Source organism: Bubalus kerabau, chromosome 19 (genome assembly GCF_029407905.1).
Source record: "Bubalus kerabau isolate K-KA32 ecotype Philippines breed swamp buffalo chromosome 19, PCC_UOA_SB_1v2, whole genome shotgun sequence".
NCBI classification, from domain to species: Eukaryota; Metazoa; Chordata; class Mammalia; order Artiodactyla; family Bovidae; genus Bubalus; species Bubalus kerabau.
Window position 1 is genome coordinate 3,502,351 of NC_073642.1, and position 20,412 is coordinate 3,522,762.

Genomic DNA, 20,412 nt, shown 5'->3' on the forward strand with positions numbered 1-20,412 from the left:
TCACAGGGACCAACACAAGCAACTACTAAGGGCGTCCAGGGCAGGCCTGGTGCGGGGTGGCAGCTGGGGGCGGCCTGTGCAAGGAGCTGAGAGAGGCGACCCCATCTGGGCTTGCCAGGGCATGGGCTGTCATGCGGGTCAGGCCCTGAACTCAGCATCTTCCTCGGGAAGACTTTTTAGAGATAAGGAAAGGGATCCAACTAGTTTATTCTAAAGGAAACCAGTCCTGAATACTCATTGGAAGGACTCATGCTGAAGCTGAAGCTCCAATACTTTGGCCACCTGATGCAAAGTGCTGACTCAATGGAAAAGACTGTGATGCTAGGAAAGATTGAAGGCGGGAGGAGAAGGGGACAACAGAGGATGAGATGGTTGGATGGCATCAGCCACTTGATGGACATGAGTTTGAGTAAGCTCCAGGAGCTGGTGATGGACAGGGAGGCCTGGTGTGCTGCAGTCCATGAGGTCACAAAGAGTCGGACACGACTGAGCAACTTCAACTGTTGTTGAAGTTCAGCAACAGTCTGAACTTCAGCAACTGAAGGAAAGGGAAGTCACCCGCCCATGGCTGCCCGGCTGTGTAACTGCCAACCCCAGGATTCCACTTCAGGAGCTCCTAATCCCAGGAAAAGACTCCTGCACACACTGCCTCTGAGCCCACACCGCGGCCACCTGGTGGTGTGGTGCTGAGAGGGTGGCAGGGAAGGCAAAGCCAGGACCGGGCCTGTCCAGTTCCTGGGCTTGGAAACTACGAGTGTGGTGTCAGCCTCCCGGGGCACACCGGCCTGCCCACGCTCCCACAGCAGTGGTAGATATTAGCCTGAGAGTGGCCGTCCCTCAGGCCACTGCTGTGTCTGTGTTGTGTGAACGGGCAGCAGTGAGGCCCTCAAGGTCCTTAGGGAAGATGGGGCTAAGAGGCAGCTGACACTTGACCCTAGTCCTGTACTGTCACCAGGACATGAGGTAGAGACGGATGCACCTAAGGTCTATGTGGCCAGTTCAAGTACACGTGAGCTAAGCTCACTGCTCAGAGACAAACTGACCTGAATTCATTTTACTGATCTGAGATGTTAGACCATGGCAGCACCCACTAAGGCAGACCTCGGCCCTGGGGGTCACTGATCATTGTTCTTCTTTAAATCACACTTCAGATACACCTGGCTGTTTCTACCTTCTCCAGAAATGCTTTCCTGTGTCTTCTGGGGTGATGGACCACTCTGGTTTTATGGTAAGCATCTGACAACTCTCAAAATCCTTCTGTAATCTTATGTGGAATTCTGCCCACAGAGCCCCAGTTCCAGTTTAATGGCTGACTTTAGACCTGGTCCCCTGAGTCCTTCACAACCAGCCTGAATTCTGCTTTTAGGACTCCAAGCTGTTCTGCACAAGTCCAAGGAGTCCAGGAAGGGACAAGTCAGAGAAAGAGGCAGGTGGGTGGATGGGACACTGTTCCTGACCATTTATTATTGGGTGGCAAATAAAACATTAAACAAATTGGATATGTTCCTATGCCTTCTATAAACTTCCATAAGCCTCTTACCCTTACCCATTAGAGGGCAAACAGAATTAAAACCACAATCACAGAAAACTAACCAAATTGATCACATTGACCAGAGCCTTGTCTAGCTCAAGAAAACTATGAGCCAGACCAGTAGGATCACCCAAGACGGACAGGTCATGTGAAGAGTTCTGGCAAAACATGGTCCACTGGAGAAGGGAATGCAAACCACTTCAGTATTCTTACCTTGAGAACCCCAGGAACAGTCTGAAAGGCAAAAAGATGTGACACTGAAAGATGAACTCCCCATGTTGGCAGGTGCCCAGTATGCTACTGGAAAAGAGTGAACTCCAGAAAGAATGAAGAGATGGAGCCAAAGTGAAAACAACACCCACTTGTGGATGTGACTGGTGATGGAAGTAAAGTATGATGCTGTAAAGAACAATACTGCATAGGAACCTAGAATGTTAGGTCCATGAATCAAGGTAAATTGGAAGTGGTCAAACAGGAGATGGCAAGACTGAACATTGACATTTAAGGAATCAGTGAACTAAAATGGACTGGAATGGGTGAATTTAACTCAGATGACCATTATATCTACTACTGTGGGCAGGAATCCCTTAGAAGAAATTGAGTAGCCATCATAGTCCACAGAAGAGTCTGAAATGCAGTAGGTGGATGCAATCTCAAAAATGACAGAATCATCTCTGTTTGTTTCCAAGGCAAAACATTCTATGTCATAGCAATCCAAGTTTATGCCCTGACCAGTAATGCTGAAGAAGCTGAAGTTGAAAGGTTCTTAGAAGACCTACAAGATGTCCTAGAACTAACACCCCCCAAAAAATTCCTGTTCATTACAGGGGACTGGAATGCAAAAGTAGGAAGTCAAGAACTACCTGGAGTAACAGGTAAATTTGGCCTTGGAATACAAAATGAAGCTGGCAAAGGTTAACAGAATTTTGCCAAGAGAACATCCTCTTCCAACAACACAAGAGACAACTCTATACATGGACACGACCAGATAATCAATACCAAAATCAGACTGATTATATTCTTTGCAGACAAAGATGGAAAAGCTCTATACAGTCAGGAAAAACTAGACAAGGAGCTGACTGTGGCTTAGATCATGAACTCTTTATTGCCAAAGTCAGACTTAAATTGAAGAAAGTAGGGAAAACCACTAGACCATTCAGGTATGACCTAAATCAAATTCCTTACCGTGAAAGTGAAAAATATATTCAACATATTAGATATGAAAGACAGAGTGCCTGAAGAACTATAGAAAGAGGTTTGTGACATTGTACAGGAGGCAGTGATCAAGACCATCTCCAAGAAAAAGAAATGCAAAAAGACAAAATGGTTGTCTGATGAGGCATTACAAATAGCCGAGAAAAGAAGAGAAGCTAAAGGCAAAGGAACAAAGGAAAGATATACCCATTTGAATGCAGAGTTCCAAAGAATAGCAAGGAGAGATAAGAAAGACTTCCTCAGAGACAAATGCAAAGAAATAGAGGAAAACAATAGAATGGGAAAGACTAGAGATCTCGTCAAGAAAATTAGAGATACCAAGGGAACATTTCATGCAAAGATGGGCTCAATAAAGGACAGAAATGGTACGGACCTAAGAGAAGCAGAAGACATTACGAAGAGGTGGCAAGAATACATAGAAGAACTGTACAAAAAAGATCTTCACGACCCAGATAACAACGATGGTGTGATCACTCACCTAGAGCCAGACATCCTGGAATGTGAAGTCAAGTGGGCCTTAGGAAGCATCACTATGAACAAAGCTAGTGGAGGTGATGAAATTCCAGTTGACCTATTTTAAATCCTGAAAGATGATGCTGTGAAAGTGCTGCACTCAATATGCCAGCAAATTGGAAAACTCATCAGTGGCCACAGGACTGGAAAAGGTCAGTTTTCATTCCAATCCCAAAGAAAGGCAATGCCAAAGAATGCTCAAACTACCACACAATTGCATTCATCTCACACACTAGCAAAGTAATGCTCAAAATTCCCCAAGCCAGGTTTCAACAGTACATGAACTGTGAGCTTCCAGATGTTCAAGATGGATTTAGAAAAGGCAGGGGAACCAGAGATCAAATTGCCAACATCCACTGGAATCATCAAAAAAGCAAGAGAGTTCCAGAAAAACATCTACTTTTGCTTCAATGACTACACCAAAGCCTTTGACTGTATGGATCACAATAAACTGTGGAAAATTCTGAAAGAGAGGGGAATATCAGACCACCTGACCTGCCTCCTCAGAAATCTGTATTCAGGTCAAGAAGCAACAGTTAGAAGAGGAAATGGAACAATGCAATGTTCCCAAATCGGAAAAGGAGTACATCAAGGCTGTATATTGTCACCCTGCTTATTTAACTTATATGCAGAATACATCATGCGAAATGCCAGGCTGGATGAAGCACAAGCTGGAATCAAGACTGCCAGGAGAAATATCATTTACCTCAGATATGCAGATGACACCACCCTTATGGCAGAAAGTGAAGAAGAACTCAAGAGCCTCTTGATGAAAGAGGAGAGTGAAAAAGTTGGCTTAAAACTCAACATTCAGAAAACTAAGATCATGGCACCCAGTCCCATCACTTCATGGCAAATAGATGAGGAAACAATGGAAACGGTGAGAGACTGTATTTTCTTGGGCTCCAAAATCACTGCAGATAGTGACGCAGTCATGAAATTAAAAGATGCTTGCTCCTTGGAAGAAAAGCTATAACCAACCTAGACAGCATATTAAAAATCAGAGAGATCACTTTGCCAACAAAGGTCCATCTAGTCAAGGCTATGGTTTTTCCAGTGGTCATGTATGGATGTGAGAGTTGGAATATAAAGAAATCTGAGCGCTGAAGAACTGATGCTTTTGAACTGTGGTACTGGAGAAGACTCTTGAGAGTCCCTTGGACTGCAAGGAGATCCAACCAATCCACCCTAAAGGAAATCAGTCCTGAATATTCATTGGAAGGACTGTTGGTGAAGCTGAAACTCCAATACTTTGGCCACCTAATGCAAAGAACTTACTCATTGGGAAAAAACCCCATCCTGGGAAAGACTGAAGGCTGGAGGAGAAGGGGATGACAGAGGATGAGGTGGTTGGATGGCATCACTGAATCTATGGACGTAAATTTGAATAAACTCCGGGAGTTGGTGATGGACAGGGAAACCCTGTGTGCTGCAGTCTATGGGGTTGCAAAGAGTCAGACACAACTGAGTGACTGAACTGAGCTATGCTTTCTGTTATATGATTCATTTTAACACTCAGAATATGATGAATATCATGATAATTCTTGATTTTATAAAAGTCACAAAAATCTCATGCTTCCAACAGATCTTTCCCACCAAATGCCCCTAAAGAGCAGCTTCCTATGCCTCCATGTTGTCCCCCTGTTCTGTATCTGCTTCTGTTTCTGTGGCAGGGTTTCTTTGATGTTCTGAGATGCCGTTCCAGAGATGAAGGGGAGTCCTGCTTGCAGAGCAGGTGCCCCCTCTCTGGGAGACATGATGGCCCCAAAGACACTTCTGTGGCATGGGGACCCTCTCCTGATTCAGATGGGTGGCAGGCTGCCGTCACTCCTCGACATAGGAATCAGATGACTCCCTTGTGCATTCAGAGGGGATGGAGGGAAGCAACCAAGGATGAGAAAGCAGGTGGGAGGAGGAACTGATTGCCCAAATTCCAAAGAGAGATGACACTTCTCTCTGGGACATTGTATTTCATTGGAAAGAACACAGAATAGACTGCCCAATACCCTGCTGAACATTTTCAGCTGATAACAAGGAAATCGATGGGTGGCAAAGGAACCATCTCTTTACCTCTTGGTATGAGAGAGACAGAGTGCCTCTGATGTGAGTTCCTCAAAGTTTCCCTCCTTGGTTCTGCTTGTCTGGCAGAAAATGAATGTTTAAGCAGAGGCCCACACCAGACACTGCAGGGAGCAGGGTGCGATCAGCACTGGAGAGGGCGTTTCTGTAGATGATGGTCCAGAGTTGCTTTGACAGCCTGTTTTATTCTCCCCTCAAAATCATCAATCCCTGAAGCTCTGTGTGTGTGTGTGTATATACGCACACACAAGCACACAGGCATGCAGCTCTGATAGCTCTCTGGTCCTGCCCAGACGGAAGCTCTGTCCCCAGACTTACCATTTGCATCATGAGAATATTCTATGCCAGACACAGTGCATCTTCGGAAAACCATCTTATTCTCAGTTAAAGTGCCCGTTTTATCTGAGAAGATATACTGTATCTGCCCTAGGTCTTCCGTGATGTTCAGAGCTCGGCACTGCAGCTGCGAGTCTGTTTCCTCGTCGTATAGTTCTATATCCTGGTTAATGAAGTACACTTGGCATACTTTAACAATTTCGATAGAAACGTACAAGGAAATAGGAATCAAAACCTAGGAGACAAAGCACACAGAATGAATGACTGTGAGGACCTGCGAGCTGGGGATTTTGTTTTCAATTAAAATGACAAATAACTATAACTGCAAGTAAGTAGGGACTATACTGTACCTTTCAGAGCTTAAACAGGCTGGCTTAGAGTCAGTATTGTTAGACTATTAGAGTATTGGCAAAGAGTTTAAACTAGGGCAGCCTATGGTGCCACAGAGAGGAAATCCACTATCATGTCTGGAAGCATGGAAACCAGGGCTTGTATAGAGGCAAGCATTTTCATGTTACTAAGTTGCACGTGAGAGAAGCTGGGGAAGGAGAGAGAGAAACAAAACAGATGGCACAGTCAGAGTCCTCAAAAGCAAAGTCACCTCACACCCAGGCTGAGCCGGGGCTCCCGACGGCAGGAGCTGCCCGTGCCGCAGACACACCCCACCGTTCAGGAGAGACAGTCTTTTCAGAGGCGGGTTCTGTGCTGGAGGACAGTCTCTGTGATCTTGGACAATACAGAGCAGAGGCAAGAGGCTTGGAGAAGAACAGTCACAGTTATGCTTTGACAATTCAAGAATAACCTTCATAAAACCAACGTTCAATTTTGTCTTTATTTGTGCAGTAACCGTATTATGCTGATACTTACGGGTTCAAACTATCACATCCCGACTAACTGGGTTCTTTGGGTAACTTAAGCATATGTAAATGCAACGCCTACTACAGTACTAACTCAAGGCTAGAACAAAATTTGCATCCATAAAAGGAGACTAATTTGGAAAGTTAGATAAGACTACTGCCCGTTGTGTGAAGCACATGTAAAAAAGATAGCAGAGCCCGCCTTTAAGGCAAAGGCTAAACCTTCTGCTCACTCTGTCTCCCTAAGAAGGGGGGCAGAGATGCTTGCTGCCCCCGCCACTCCCACAGGCCTGTGGGCCATAGTTTCTCAGTTAATGATGAGGACTTGTTCGGGAAGCAGGAGAACTAATGATAACAACAACAACAATAATAACCAGTGCTGCAAACTGCAATGTGATATCCTGAAACGACTCCTGGAAAAGAAAAAGCACATCAGTGGAAAGGCTGCTGCTGCTGCTGCTAAGTCGCTTCAGTCATGTCCGACTCTGTGCGACCCCAGAGACTGCAGCCCACCAGGCTCCCTCGTCCCTGGGATTCTCCAGGCAAGAATACTGGAGTGGGTTGCCATTTCCTTCTCCAATGCATGAAAGTGAAAAGTGAAAGTGAAGTTGCTCAGTCGTGTCCGACTCCTAGCGACCCCATGGACTGCAGCCTACCAGGCTCCTCCATCCATGGGATTTTCCAGGCAAGAGTAGTAGAGTGGGGTGCCATTGCCTTCTCCAGTGGAAAGACTAGTAGAAGCTAAATAATGTCTGGAATCTTGTTCGTGGCAGTCTTAAAGCTGGCTTCTCAGTTTTGATCATGTACCATGGAAATGTAATACATTTACATTAGGACACATTTGGTGAGGGGCACGTGAGAACTCTCTGTACTATTTTTTATAACTAGTCTGTTGATCTTAAAATTATTCTAAAATAAAACGTGGGCTTTCCAAAGAAGTAATTGATTGAAAAAAACACTGATCAAAAAACCAACCCCTCAGAACCTAAGAATCTTAAGAACAGTAAAGGAGAATTTTAACTTGAAAAAACCCCAGAAAAGGTCCTTTAGATAAGTCAGGTGGAACACAAAAGGCAACACATTCATCAGGTGAATCTGTGCTCCTCCCAGATGCAGAATCTGTAGGAAGGTCTTAGAAGACTACGGTGACTTGAAGTTCTCACCAGAAAGGTAAACCAGCTGGCATACGGAACTTAGTATTGTTACCTGCAAAACTATTATCATTGTCAAAAACGAGTAAACTGCAGCTGGGACTGGGGATAAAGAGGTGCCATCAGACTCAGGGACATCAAACAATGATTTCTTCTCTTGATAGCGCTGCACCCACAGTCCATGTCCTGTAGCAAAATTCAAAGAGAAATGTCATCCACCCAATAGAGAAATAAGAGTAGTGCTAGTCCAAATCGCAGCAACACTTTAAGACTCACTCAACATAAGCACACTGGGCTTTGTGAGCCCGACTGGCCACCTAAGAAAGCAAAGCCCATGATACTGCTGGCACCACGATCAGAGTGCTGGAAGGCAGGCCCTGAGACTGGGACTCTGCCCTGGACCTTCCCCGCCGCTGGCACCGAACAGCACATGGTCATGACTCGGGAACTGGGTGTGTGTGGGCAGCTGCCAGTGAGGAACCCCAGAGACGAGTTTCCTAACATGTGTCTTGCAACACACTAGTAGGCTCTGAATACTGCCTGTTGGCCCTGCTTGGAAATTCAAAATTCACATCTCACAGACTGAGAACCAGTGAAGTCGCTCAGTCATGTTTGACTTTTTGGGATCCCATGGACTGTAGCCTACCAGACTCCTCCATCCAGGGAATTCTCCAGGCAAGGGTACTGGAGTGGGTTGCCATTCCCTCCTCCAGGGGATCTTCCCAACCCAGGGATCAAACCCAGGTCTCCCGCATTGCAGGCAGACGTTTTACCATGTGAGCCACCAGGGAAGTCCGACAGACTGAGAAGCCAATGGCAGCACACATGATCTCACTGTGCCCAGCTGATGACACAGCCCTTTCATGCCCACACACCTGTGCCTTTAATAGGCTCTGAAACCCGTCACACCTGGGCATGGTGGCAGCTGAGCAGGGGCACAACGATCATTTGCCTGGAGGCACCATGTGCTTGCCTGCCTGGCGCCCCCAGGCAGGTGAGGTCTGGAGGCGACGGGAGGCTGCAGGTGCCAGAGTCCACTCTCAGCCTAACTGCTAGCCCCTTCCAGAACCCAAATAATGTTTGCCCTATTTTCCCAGAGTCCCTTTTAGTAGAATTTGTGCTTCTACTGCTCTTTATTCCTGCTATCAGAAGGTCAGTGTCACTTTTTCCACTGGAATCATTACAGTAGATGTGATTAGGCTGTCCTTCCATCCAAGAAGTTGCCCATTCCAAAAACACGCTTTGCCAAGCTCATGCACTGAGGCGTCTCCATGTGGCCTCACTGGGACAAACACCCTGAGTCCCAGCCTGGGACAAACGTGTATCAATTAGAGCACCAAGTCAGAAGAAGACAGAGGCAGCCTGCCTGGCAGGCATGCCAGCAGTGCCCGGTCCTCACGGCCCTCCAAGGAGACTTACCGATGGCTGAGAACAGAGACATGCAGATGAGGAGCAGGACACACCAGAGCACGTCACAGTTCATCTGCCTCTCCAGCCGGCTGCGCTTGTAGCGGGGGCCGCTGTTGTTCAGCAGAGCCTTGGTCTCATGTCCTGCGGGGCAGATAGAGGACAGCGATGCGTCAGGGCCAGCGCAGACAGATGGACTGAAGGAGGCTGCCATCCAGCGATCCGCAAGGGACAAGCTCAGTCAGAAAACTGGGTTCCACAATGCATCTCAAATGTGTGACCACCTTGGGGCAATGCAGAGAAAGAAACAGGCTAACACACTAAGAACACTCCCGGTCCAGATATTATTAAACATTTTGCTTCTGTTCTCCTGGTTTCCTGCAATGGGTTTATGCTACTCTGATAATCAGAAACAGAACAAAACAATCAGGGAGCCATGTCCAGGAACATCCAGCCCACTGTGGCAAGCCAGCGCCTGTCCCAGACGGGTGACACGCAGCACCCACCTGCATAGATGACAATACCGACGACGGCTTCCGTGTTTCGGAGCGTGCAGCCTCGAAGCAGCAGATTTTCTTTGTAGAGTCCAGCCTTTTTGCCATTGTCATGTATGCTGTCAGGGAACAGTTGGCACGGGTCAGGAGGGTGCTCACTACTCAAGCAGTACCACCAGGGAAGGCAGGCCTAGGCTGGGAGCTGCAGAGGGGAGGGGCGGAGGGGCCCAGTGGGTCTCGGCAAAAGCGGAGGTGGGGCTATACAAACTTCTAGAAGCCTCCCCAGAGCCTGATGTTTATTCATTTACTTTGCCCATGGGCTTTGTAGAATAATAAGAAATGTATAATTTCATCTCTGCTCCTGGTTCCTGACACAGGGCTCCTAACACCTTTGTAAACAGGACTGCTAGAATAACCTTTTATTCTAATATTTAGCCCTAGTACCTGGCACAGAGCTCCCAAAATTCTTGTCATTTCCTAAGTGATAAGAGCACTAGGAATGTCTGCTGAAGTTCTAATACTTGGTCTTTGAGCCTGGCTGTTCCTGACACACAGGACTGAGCCTGTCACCTGTGGGATCTGATACTCTCCCTGCGTGGTGTCAGAATTGAGTTAGACTGTGGGATAGCCAGCTGATGTCACAGAACTGCTTGGTGTGGGAAAGACCCACACATCAGAATCGGAAGCAGGGCCACTGTAGGCTTGTCACCACAGAGACTGGCCACAGTTAAAGAGGGCAGAGCCCAAGCTGGGGCCCGAGGTGAGAAGCTTGCCTAGGAAGACCCTGCCGGGTGGGCTCTGCCCACAGCCTGCTCAGCACAGGGAACACTGCTCACCAGTATGAGAGGGTAACAGGCAGGAAGGCCAGGGGTCTCCAAATGGAGGAAATAGCCTGCAAGTGTCAGACATTTTTATCTCTCTTAAGCGGCAGGAGGAAACAAACTAGCAATATTTTTTTCCTTCTCTATACAAATTTAAAGAAAGGTTTCTCTTAAAATACTGTGTTGCCATAATGACACCTGGTTTCACCTGAAGTTAGCTATTCTTGAGCCTAGAGATAACCAATGCCTTTTTCTTATGGAAATGTTTGTCTTAAGCTATGCTAATGTACTACGCCTTTACCCCAAACTCGGTCTCCAAGTCGGTTCCGCCTCTGGGCCCAAAACCTACTTGACAAACCAGTATGTTATACTCAGATATTGTTCCCCTAATCTATGTAAATGAAACTATTTGTATGGTGGTCTGCCCTTCTTTAAGATTCAAGTTAATTATTTTATGGCCCAAGACTATCCCAAAATGCATCTTATGGGCGAGGGGCCTGGTGCTGTTCTGAATTACAAGACATTCCTTTCTTTCATTAACAGACTGCTAGTGACTATATAACATCCAGCTAAAGACTAGCAAGGGGGTACTCTTTCTGCCCCCTTCTGATGCCTATGTCAGAAGCTTTCTCTATCTCCTTTATACTTTAATAAAACTTTATTACACAAAAGCTCTGAGCGATCAAGCCTCGTCTCTGGCCCCGGATTGAATTCTTCTCCTCCGGGGGCCAAGAATCCTGGTGTATTCGCGTGATTCAACAACAACCTTTCAAGTACACCTCATGCTGTCACAAAGTACAAATATTTCTCTAGAAAAAGGGATCACACTGGTTTCAACAATAGTGTCTACATTCTGTTCTTCTTATAAAAAGTCATTAGAAACATCAACATGTTAAATTTGATGTGATAAATTTCATGAGACAATTTTTTAATTTGGCTTATTGGGCTTCCCAGGTGGCTCAGTGGTAAAGAATCCATCTGCCAATGCAAGGAGACACCTGAGATGTGCGTTTGATCCCTGGGTTGGGAAGATCCCCAGGAGGAGAAAATGGCAACCCTCTCCAATATTCCTGCCTGAAGAATCCCATGAATGGAGGACCCTGGTGGGCTACAGTCCATAGAGTCTCAAAGAGTAGGACATGCTGAGCGACAGAGCACGAGTTATTTAGATTCAGAGACTATACAAAGTTCAAGCAACTGCTTTTTAAATTCATCTTCTTGACCCATTAATGGCAGGCACACCCTCAGCCCTGTTAGCCAAGACTGTCCTATGCTAGGGCCTCACTAGCATGGAGTGGGTCCCAGGAGCCTGATGAATGGGTCACAAGGGGAGGCCCTAGAGGCTTCCAGAACTCGAGCAGGGGAGCAGCCTGACCTCCATCAATCAGGCAGTAGCCCCTGCCTTCCAGGAAGCCACCCGCTCACAGCCTAGGTGGACAGGCCTCTCCAGCCCTCCTGCCCACCCCAGCCCCGCCTCCTTCTCTGAGGTCAATCAAGGACCCCTGCAAGTACCATCCCTCCCACAGCTCCTAGCACAGTGCCCACTGACCAGGAACAGAGCTGGTCTGGAGAGGAACAAGGTGTAAAGGAGCCCATAAGGTCTTTTCCTGGTGCAAACAGCACTTCCTGCCACTTCAGTCCCTGGTCACCTGCATGAGGGACGTGTCAAACACCATCCACGTTCTTCACAACCAGGGAAATCAAAATATTTCACAGTGAAGAAAAGAAGCTACACAATAAAGATAAGGCCAAAGCACATGCTGTGGGACACATTTCCTGCAAACCTGGTATTTACCATCACAGCATCAGTTTCTGCAGAAGTCATGCAAAATAATGTGCAGACCCATGGGCAACCAACCCTGTGTAATACCCTCCTTGTGGCAATTCCAGAACAGAGCAAAGTTTCACTTTAAAAAGAGATTCAAGACTTGAGACCTCAGTGCCAGCTAAGGTGTCAAGAGACCCGCACGTGGGAGACGTCACACATCAAACCCAGCTCCACCACCACAGTTCTCTCTGCAACAGCCAGGCACGGAAACCACTCCTCAGAACAGCAGCCAAGGACATGTCATCTAAACCAAACCAGTTAAGTTTATTCAGAACAAGAGATGAACTCAACAGAAACAAGAAAAAGGCATTTATTCCATTAAGCTTCCTTTGACATAACCTACACCTTTTAGCAACTGCTGTGCCTTCTAATGAGACCATGTCAGACCAGAACTGATCTCGGCGGGTTCAGCAGCCTGTTTACAGCTCCCGGCCACACACTCTGACGATGAGGTGTGGTCTGAGCGATGACCCTGCGTCAGAGGGGGAGAAAGGCTGGAGGATGGCGTCACTTGGCAGGTGCTTGGTAGCAAAAGGGCTGTCTCGGTCTCTGGAGGGGGAAGGTCCCTGCAGAGGGCGGCAGGGTCTTGCAGGCTCAGGGCTGACACTGGGAAGATGCACACGACAACGTGAGCTCAGCACACTGCCCTCAGCAGCTCTTTTTATGGGCTGACGTGTGCTCTCCCCCAGAATTCGTTTGTTCATGTCCTAACCCCAGTATCTCAGAATACTGCACTTGGAGTCAGGTCTTTAAAGAGACGATTAAGTTAAAATGGGGGCATATGGGTGGGCCCCACCCCAACAGTCCTGCTGTCTCTATAAGAGGAGGCGATTCGGACGCAGAGTCAGACAAACACAGAGGTGAAGGCGGTGTGGGGACACAGGGGGAAGGTGGGCGTCTGCACGCTCCAGAGAGGGAACTCAGGAGACGCCAGTCCCGCCGACACTCGGATCTCAGGCTTCCAGCCTCCAGAACCGTGAGACAGTATGTTTCTGTGGTTTAAGCTGCCCGAGCATGTCATGTCATGTCCATGTCAGCCCGAGCAAAGGGTCACATCCTTTAACGTTTAATCTGAGCCACGCAGAAGAGCTCCTGGGTGGCGGCCAGTATCCCGAGGTCCCCCGTGGTCACGCAGGCTCTGTGGCCTGCAGGCAGGGACCCCAGAACCCGCTTCACGGAGGACTTAGTACAAGAAACAGGGCCCAGCTTTACAGCTGGAAACAGAACCTTGAATCAGAAGACAAAACCAACTAACCTCTCTGTTTTATTCATTCTTTAGGAGTAAGTGAAAATGGTTAACCAGTGGCTTCAAAGGCCACCATCACTCTGCCCTGGAGCTGTTGGGCGAGAGGAGCGGGGTGCCCTCATGGCCAGAGTCTACATTCACAGCAACTCTCTGGGCTGCCAGGGCCCAGGACAGTGGAAGAGGTGGGCAGTGGTGGTCTTTCCAGCTCCTCTCTCTGAGGATTTCGCAAGTGCTTCACTAAAGGGACGGGGCTTCCCAGCTGTCACGGTAGTAAGAATCCACTTGCAGTGCAGGAGATGCGTGAGAAGTGGGTTTGGTCCCTGGGTCGGGAAGATCCCTGGGAGAAAAAAATGGCAGCCCACTCCAGTATTCTTGCCTGGACAATCCCATGGACAGAGAAGCTTGACGGCTTACAGTCATGAGGTTGCAAAGTGTCAGACAAGACTGAGCAACTGAGCACGCATTCACAGCTAAAGGGACTGCATTCAGGTCAATGAGCAGGGACTTCCCTGGTGGCTCAGCGGTAAAGAACACCTGCCTGCCAATGCAGAAGACACAGGTGTGATCCCCGACCCAGGAAGATGCCACATGCCACAGAACAACTAAACCCCTGTGTCGCAGCTACGAGCCTGAGTGCTCTACAGCCTGTGCTCTGCGACAGGAGAAGGCACTGCAGGGAGGTGTCCACACGGCGCAGCGAGAGAGAAGCTCCCCTCCTCCAAAACTGAAAGGAGGCCTGCATGGCAGTGAGACCCAGCACAGCCAAAACTAAAAAATAGAGTTATAAAAGCCATTCCTCCCCCACGTCCAACCCTGGCAAACCACAAATCCCCTTTTTGCCTCTAAAGATGTTTCTACTGCAGGCATTTCACACCAATGGGACCACACAGCACGGCTGACCCCACCCTCTGGCAAGAAGTGCTCCGATTCACATCGGGTCTTTCACTCCATTGTCAGCCACTGTTCTGTCCAGAATTTGCTGGAAGCCAAGGTTCAGAAACACAGGATAACTTTCCTAAGGGGAAGGGGATGAGCTGGGACTCTGTCTGGAGACGTCTTGGTACAATCTTAAGCAAGGTTAGTTCTCCAGCTGCAAACAGCTAAGGTTTCACATTTGGATTAAGAGTGAAACCCACTGGCCTGCCTGGTGGCCTGAGTGGGGTTACCTGGCGGCAGCTGAGGCCGGCTGAAGGCAGGCCGCCAGGGGCAGACAACGAGAGCCAGCAAACCAGGGAACTGGCTCCGCAGTTGCTCTGGACCTGAGGCTAAGCCGCAGCTCTCCATCCAGCCCAGGGCAGCCCCAAGCCTGAGCGTCAGGACCAGAGGCGGGCGGAGGCCCTCTCCCTCCCTTCTGCTTGGCGGAGGGCTCAGGATCTGGAGGAGGACTCAGGACCTGGAGGAGGACTCAGGACCTGGGCCCAGGCCCCTCTCCGAGGCCCTGCTCAGCTGCCTCCCGCTCCCCAGCACTCTTCCTGCAGACCTCCGCCTTAGTCACAGAGGGAGGCATTTTCAACACACCGCTGCCAACAGCCAGCCCCAGAGCCCTGGCTGGACAGGCCTGTCCATGAGAGGGTCCCATCTGCACCCTGTCTTCCTTGTAGCAAATCCCAAATACTGCCCAGTAGAGAGAGCAAGGCGCAGCTGCAGGGACAGTCTAGGTACTCAGGACCTGAGCAGGCCAGGCTCTGGTGGAAGCCGCGGGCAGGACGGCCTGTTGGGAAAAGTGAGAAAAAGCATGACAGGGTAACAGGGCTGGACCAGAGGGGGAGAGGTCCCTGAGGGGTGCTGTCTTTGCCACGTAACCGGGCGGCGCCAGCGAGGAGGACACGGGAGTGCCTGCTGGAGGCGGTGCTCGGGCTGCAGGTGGGCGAGGGCCGCAGGACACCCCGTCCTGGGTCACTGCAGTCCCCACCCGTGGAGGGCCCCTGGAGATCTCCAGCCCCTGCAGATCTCCCTACCAAGTGTCCCTCTTCTTTTTTTGAGGCTTTCATTCCCGGCTCGGCCCTTCCTTTTCGAGACCCATTTCTAGAAAGAGTGGTTGAAACAGAAGTCCTCCTCCGTCTCGTCATCAGCCCCCACAGCAGGGCCCTCCCTTCCGGGCTCCCACAGAGTCCGCGCATGGCCGCCTTCCTTGGGAGCCGGGGTCCTGTGCTTCTCCCACCACACTGCCCTTGAATGGGCATCTCCAGCCCCTGCTCTGGGCTGTGGGAACCGCCGTCTGTACCCTTCCTCTCGTGCCGTCTGACCTTGACCCACGCTGGTCTGCTGTCTATCTTCAAACACAATCTACAGACAGAGGCTCCTCAAACCCGTAAATCCAGCTCCTACTCCCCGAACTCCTATCACATGCATTTTTTCTATCAGCTGGGTCATTCCACCAGTTGAACTCGCCAGCTCCTCACGTGCAGGGAATCCCAACTCTCATCTCTCCTCCCCCAGTCTCTTCCCTGATCCTCACACAGGAGACAAGCCCTGCTGCCGGCCTGCTCGTCCACTGGATCTTCCTTCCCAGGGAGTATTTGAGTTCTCCCCTCAGCTTCCCTGCTAACTGGGCTCTCCCTGCTCTATTGTACGACAGCATTAACCCAGAAGCAATGACCATAATAGTGGCCAATGTTTATTAAGCACCACCCCCTTCTGAAAGCTTTCCACATACTAAATTGACAAAGCTTTGCACCCATGACACGAGGGCCTCCTGGATTCTCCCCATTATACAGATGAATAAAGTAGAGTAGTTCACCGGCACTGTCTTGCTGGAAAGCATGGGCTCCAGAGTCTGCCAGCCTCAGTAAAAGCCAGATGTAGTTAATATCCCTGTTTAACACAGAGGTATTAAAAAGCAGAGATACTTTGCCAGCAAAAGTACACACAGTCAAAGCTGTGGTTTTTCCAGGAGTCATGTATGGATGTGAGAGTTGGACCATTAAAAAGGCTAAGTGCCCAAGAATTGATGTTTTTGAAATGATGTTGGAGAAGACTCTTAAGGGTCCCTTGGATGGCAAGGAGATAAAACCAGTCCATCTTAAAGGAAATAAACTCTGAATATCCATTGGAAGGACTGATGCTGAAGCTGAAGCTCTAATACTTTGGCCGCCTAATGCAAAGAACTGACTCATTGGAAAAAGATCCTGATGCTGGGAAAGACTAAAGGCAGGAGAAGGGGACAACAGAGGATGAGATGGTTGGCTGGAATCACTGACTCAATGAGTTTGAGCAAGCTCCTGGAGATGGTGAAGGACAGGGAAGCCTGGTGTGCTGCAGTCCATGACGTTGCAGAGACTCAGACATGACTGAGCAACCGAGCAACAACCAACAAACACAGAGGGAGCTCCCAAGGGCAGAACCGAGAGCTGTTGACTAGGGGCTGAAGCCCCTCCAGCTCTAGTCCCAGCCTGGGGCAGACAACAATTGTGTGGGGGGTGGTCTGACCACAGGGCGCCTGATGCCCCACACAGCAGGAGGGCACCGGCCACAATACAGCCTGGAGAAGGAGGTCAGAGTTGTCACCAAAAGTTACCCATCAGCAAGAATACCCTCAGAATGTTCTCCCTAGAGGCTGCCCCCACCTCCTTCAATTCAGGGTCTGCTCTGTTCTGCCCGCCAGGCCCTGGAGATTTTGGGGTGGTGCCAAGAATGGTGTGACGTGTACAAAGTCTGGGGCTGGGGGTGGGCGGTGCATACAGGGGCTGGGAAACCCACAGATGACCGCTTTCAGACGGAGGCCTGAGTATCTGCCCCTAAATTTTACAGCTGACATTTTAGGGTTTTTCTTAACAGTTTTACCCTCCTTTAACCAGTTGCTTTAAGGGGTGATCTAACACTTCCAAGTTCTGGTTGATCCTCAGGGAAGAACAGGCAAGCACAGGCAGTTTCAGCAGGCGTGAACATCTCCTGCCCTTTATGGTGCCCACTTTTCACTCCCTGACTTTTCCATTGCCCCCAACAAGATGGGGAGCCCACTGCATGCACACAGGCAATGATGCGGGACATGTCAGCAAAGCAGAAGCCTCGAACTCATGCCAAAAGCTCTTGCAGTGGAGCCCCTCCAGGAGCAGAGCTCCAGCCCCGCCTACGTGTCTGTGGCGGCCACGCTGCACCTCAGCCTCTAAGCAGCATCCTGAGCAGCTGGCCCCACAGAACTGGATGCTGCGGGAGGCCCCAGATCCCCGCATCACACCTGCGGCCCCCGGCTTGGGTCCACACAGCTGCCCCCCGGCGGGGCACCGCCACCAGTGGCAGCTCCACAAGTCCATGTGACCCCCTGTTCTCTCCCACCTCCCTTTTCCTCACGCCGCCTGTACACAGCCTGCACAACTATTAACACAATTACAGGAATTTCCAACCATTCACAGAAGCACAAGGGTGGCCCTTACTTCCCCTGGACAGCCCCCAGCCCAGCTTCAACAAAGACCACCAAGTAGCTGATGCCATGTCATTCATCTACCTTTCTTGTGTCTCTGTTTTGGAGCAAGGAGCTGGACTATTTATTCAACATGCTTGAGGACTTTTAATTTTGCTTATGTCTCTGTGTTCCCCTGACTACAGTGAAATAAACAAGATGGAAGGCATTTCTTTGTATTCAGTTCACTGCATTATCCCCAGAGCCTTAAAAAGGGCCTAGCACATAGTAGGTGCTCAGCAGATACTTGTTCAATGGCTGAGAGTATGAACAAAGGCATGACCTTCCAGGCAGGCTCCTTCTGCCTGGCGTCTGTGCTTCCACTTATGGGGTCATGTGCAGTCACCGTGTTTCTCACCCCCCCACCTTCCCAGGCTGCTGGACGGAGGGGATCTGACCAGCGTCCACAGCCAACAGACTCCTGTCAAGCAGCCCCGTGAGCTCAGGGAAAGGGCAATAGTCCTGAAAGGCTGCACTCACACACAGACACACACTGTGTTATACTATACACCGTGGGCCGCCCAACAACATGGGTTTGAGCTGTGTGGCTCCACGTATTTGCAGGGTTTTTTCGGTAAACACAGTATTACACCATCCAAGCTTGGCTAAATCCACAGACGCGCAAGTGCAGATCCAGAGGGCAGACTATGGGACTTAAAAATCCATGGTTTTGGTTCCCTGGCAGGTCCTGGGATCAATCCACCATGGACACTGGCAGGGGTTGGCACCCCACACCGCAAGCTGCTCAAGGGTCGACTATACACACTCATATCGTGTGTCAAACAGAAGGGTAAGCCCAGGCAGAGGTCCGATACTCACATGCACCCACGGAACCTAGTCAGGTCGTTGTTGGGCTTCTCACACTCGATTATGCTGGTGAACGTCAAAGGATTGAATTCGGAGACCTAAAATAATACCACGTACACATTAGAGAGATCTGGGGTCAGCCTTGTCCATCTAAAAGTCACTTGCTTCTTGGTCTCCCACCCACAGCGGCAGCATTCCATGAAGGACTCTGCGTTTGTAACCTGTGCACGCACCGCCGCACGCACACACACACACACAGTGCTTGGCCTGTGCCTTTTGTTTCTATAGTGAACGACAGCTGCCAGTGAGCCCAGAGCACTGCAGCTTTAATGGAAATTAAGCATATAAGGTAGAAGAGGGCAGGGATGAGTTGAGTTTCCTGATCAGCACCTTCCAACTTTCTACACAGATTCGGAGAAGCAGCTTCCATCTGAAAAATAGGAGCTTAGAATAAAAATATCATTTCCTCAACATGCTCTAAACATTCTTCACAGATATCTGGGGGCAAACATTTAAATAATCAGTGTGTAAGCCAATAATTTCTTTATCCTTCTGCTTGATGAAAAAGTGAAAGCTCACCACAAAGGAAGCCCTTCACTTAAGAGTCTGGCAGCGAGAGATGAAGCGAGGCCTGGCTCCTATGGAGAGACGCGTGTGGAGAGGGAACGGGCAAGAAGGGTGGGTGGCAGGCAGCAAACGAGAGACGCTGGGACACACCTCCCGTGTAAACTACTGAGGCCCATCTACAGAGTTTTAAAACCAGCTTGCTTGGATCAGACTGGCCATTCTCTTTTATCCATCAAGTGTCACCACGTGCTTAAAAAAAAAAAAAAAAAGATCTGTCTTGGCTCACGCAAGCCTAGCATCACAAAAAAGGGTAAGTGGTTAAACATCAGAGGAATGGTAGAAACACTGGTGACCCCCCTCCCAGGTAACAGTTACTCCAGCACAACAGTGCCCCCCACTTGGCAGAGAAGATAGCTGTGAAGGTAATGACTCAAAAGTCAGCCTGACTGTTTTCCAGGGTGTCATGGACATTCCAAGAACTCACTACATAGTAGTACCTTGATTCCATAGCTGAAAAGAAAGCGCCGCTTTAAAGACTCTTCTTGAAGTTTCATTAGCTATGGGCGCCTCTCTCCGTGGACTGAAATGCCCTCTGGCTCTGCTCCAGAGTACGGCTATGCTTGGAGGAGTGTGTTTATTTCAGGCCTTGTGGATCCTCCTGAAGCCAGGAGGTTGCCTTTTCCAGAGCAGACCTTTGCCGATGCAATGCCCAGGACGGCCCTGAAGGGGGTGAGCTCCCCAGCACACCAGGGTTATTCTTGGCAGACAGGGAGGGCAGACTTAAAATACTCTGTCTCTGTTTATGATTCTTTCTCTCGAAGAAAAATGTAATGTGCGTGGCTCAGAGACTAGAACATTCTGTCTCTGGAGCATCAGAGCTGCCTTTGTAACGTTCTACCAATAAGCCTGTGCCCTGGGGAATGTGTGTGCCCAGGCCACGGGATGCCTGCCTTCATCTGCTTGTTGGGGAGGATTTTTAGACCTGGAGGGATCTACAGAGACTGTTCTGGGTTGAACTGTGTCTCCTCACTCCCACCCCCCAGAATCCACATGTTGAAGTCCTAATCCCCAGTACCCCAGAAGGTGGCTGCATTTGGACACAGGCTCTTTACAAAGGTAAGTAAGGTAAAATGGGATCATTAGGATGAGCCCTCATCCCTC

The 20,412-nt window shown here is 49.4% G+C and overlaps 1 protein-coding gene across 1 annotated transcript in view; it reads right to left on the reverse strand.

Moving 5' to 3' along the window:
- The window catches only part of ATP10A (ATPase phospholipid transporting 10A (putative)), a 183,213-nt gene that overhangs the window by 43,172 nt on the left and 119,629 nt on the right, over positions 1–20,412 (reverse strand). The window contains exons 3-7 of the mRNA XM_055556742.1: positions 18,697–18,782; positions 9,596–9,702; positions 9,102–9,233; positions 7,738–7,868; positions 5,657–5,909 (exon numbers count right to left, since the gene is read on the reverse strand). Coding sequence (XP_055412717.1) covers positions 5,657–5,909; positions 7,738–7,868; positions 9,102–9,233; positions 9,596–9,702; positions 18,697–18,782 — 709 coding nt within the window. The remainder of the gene's footprint in view (positions 1–5,656; positions 5,910–7,737; positions 7,869–9,101; positions 9,234–9,595; positions 9,703–18,696; positions 18,783–20,412) is intronic.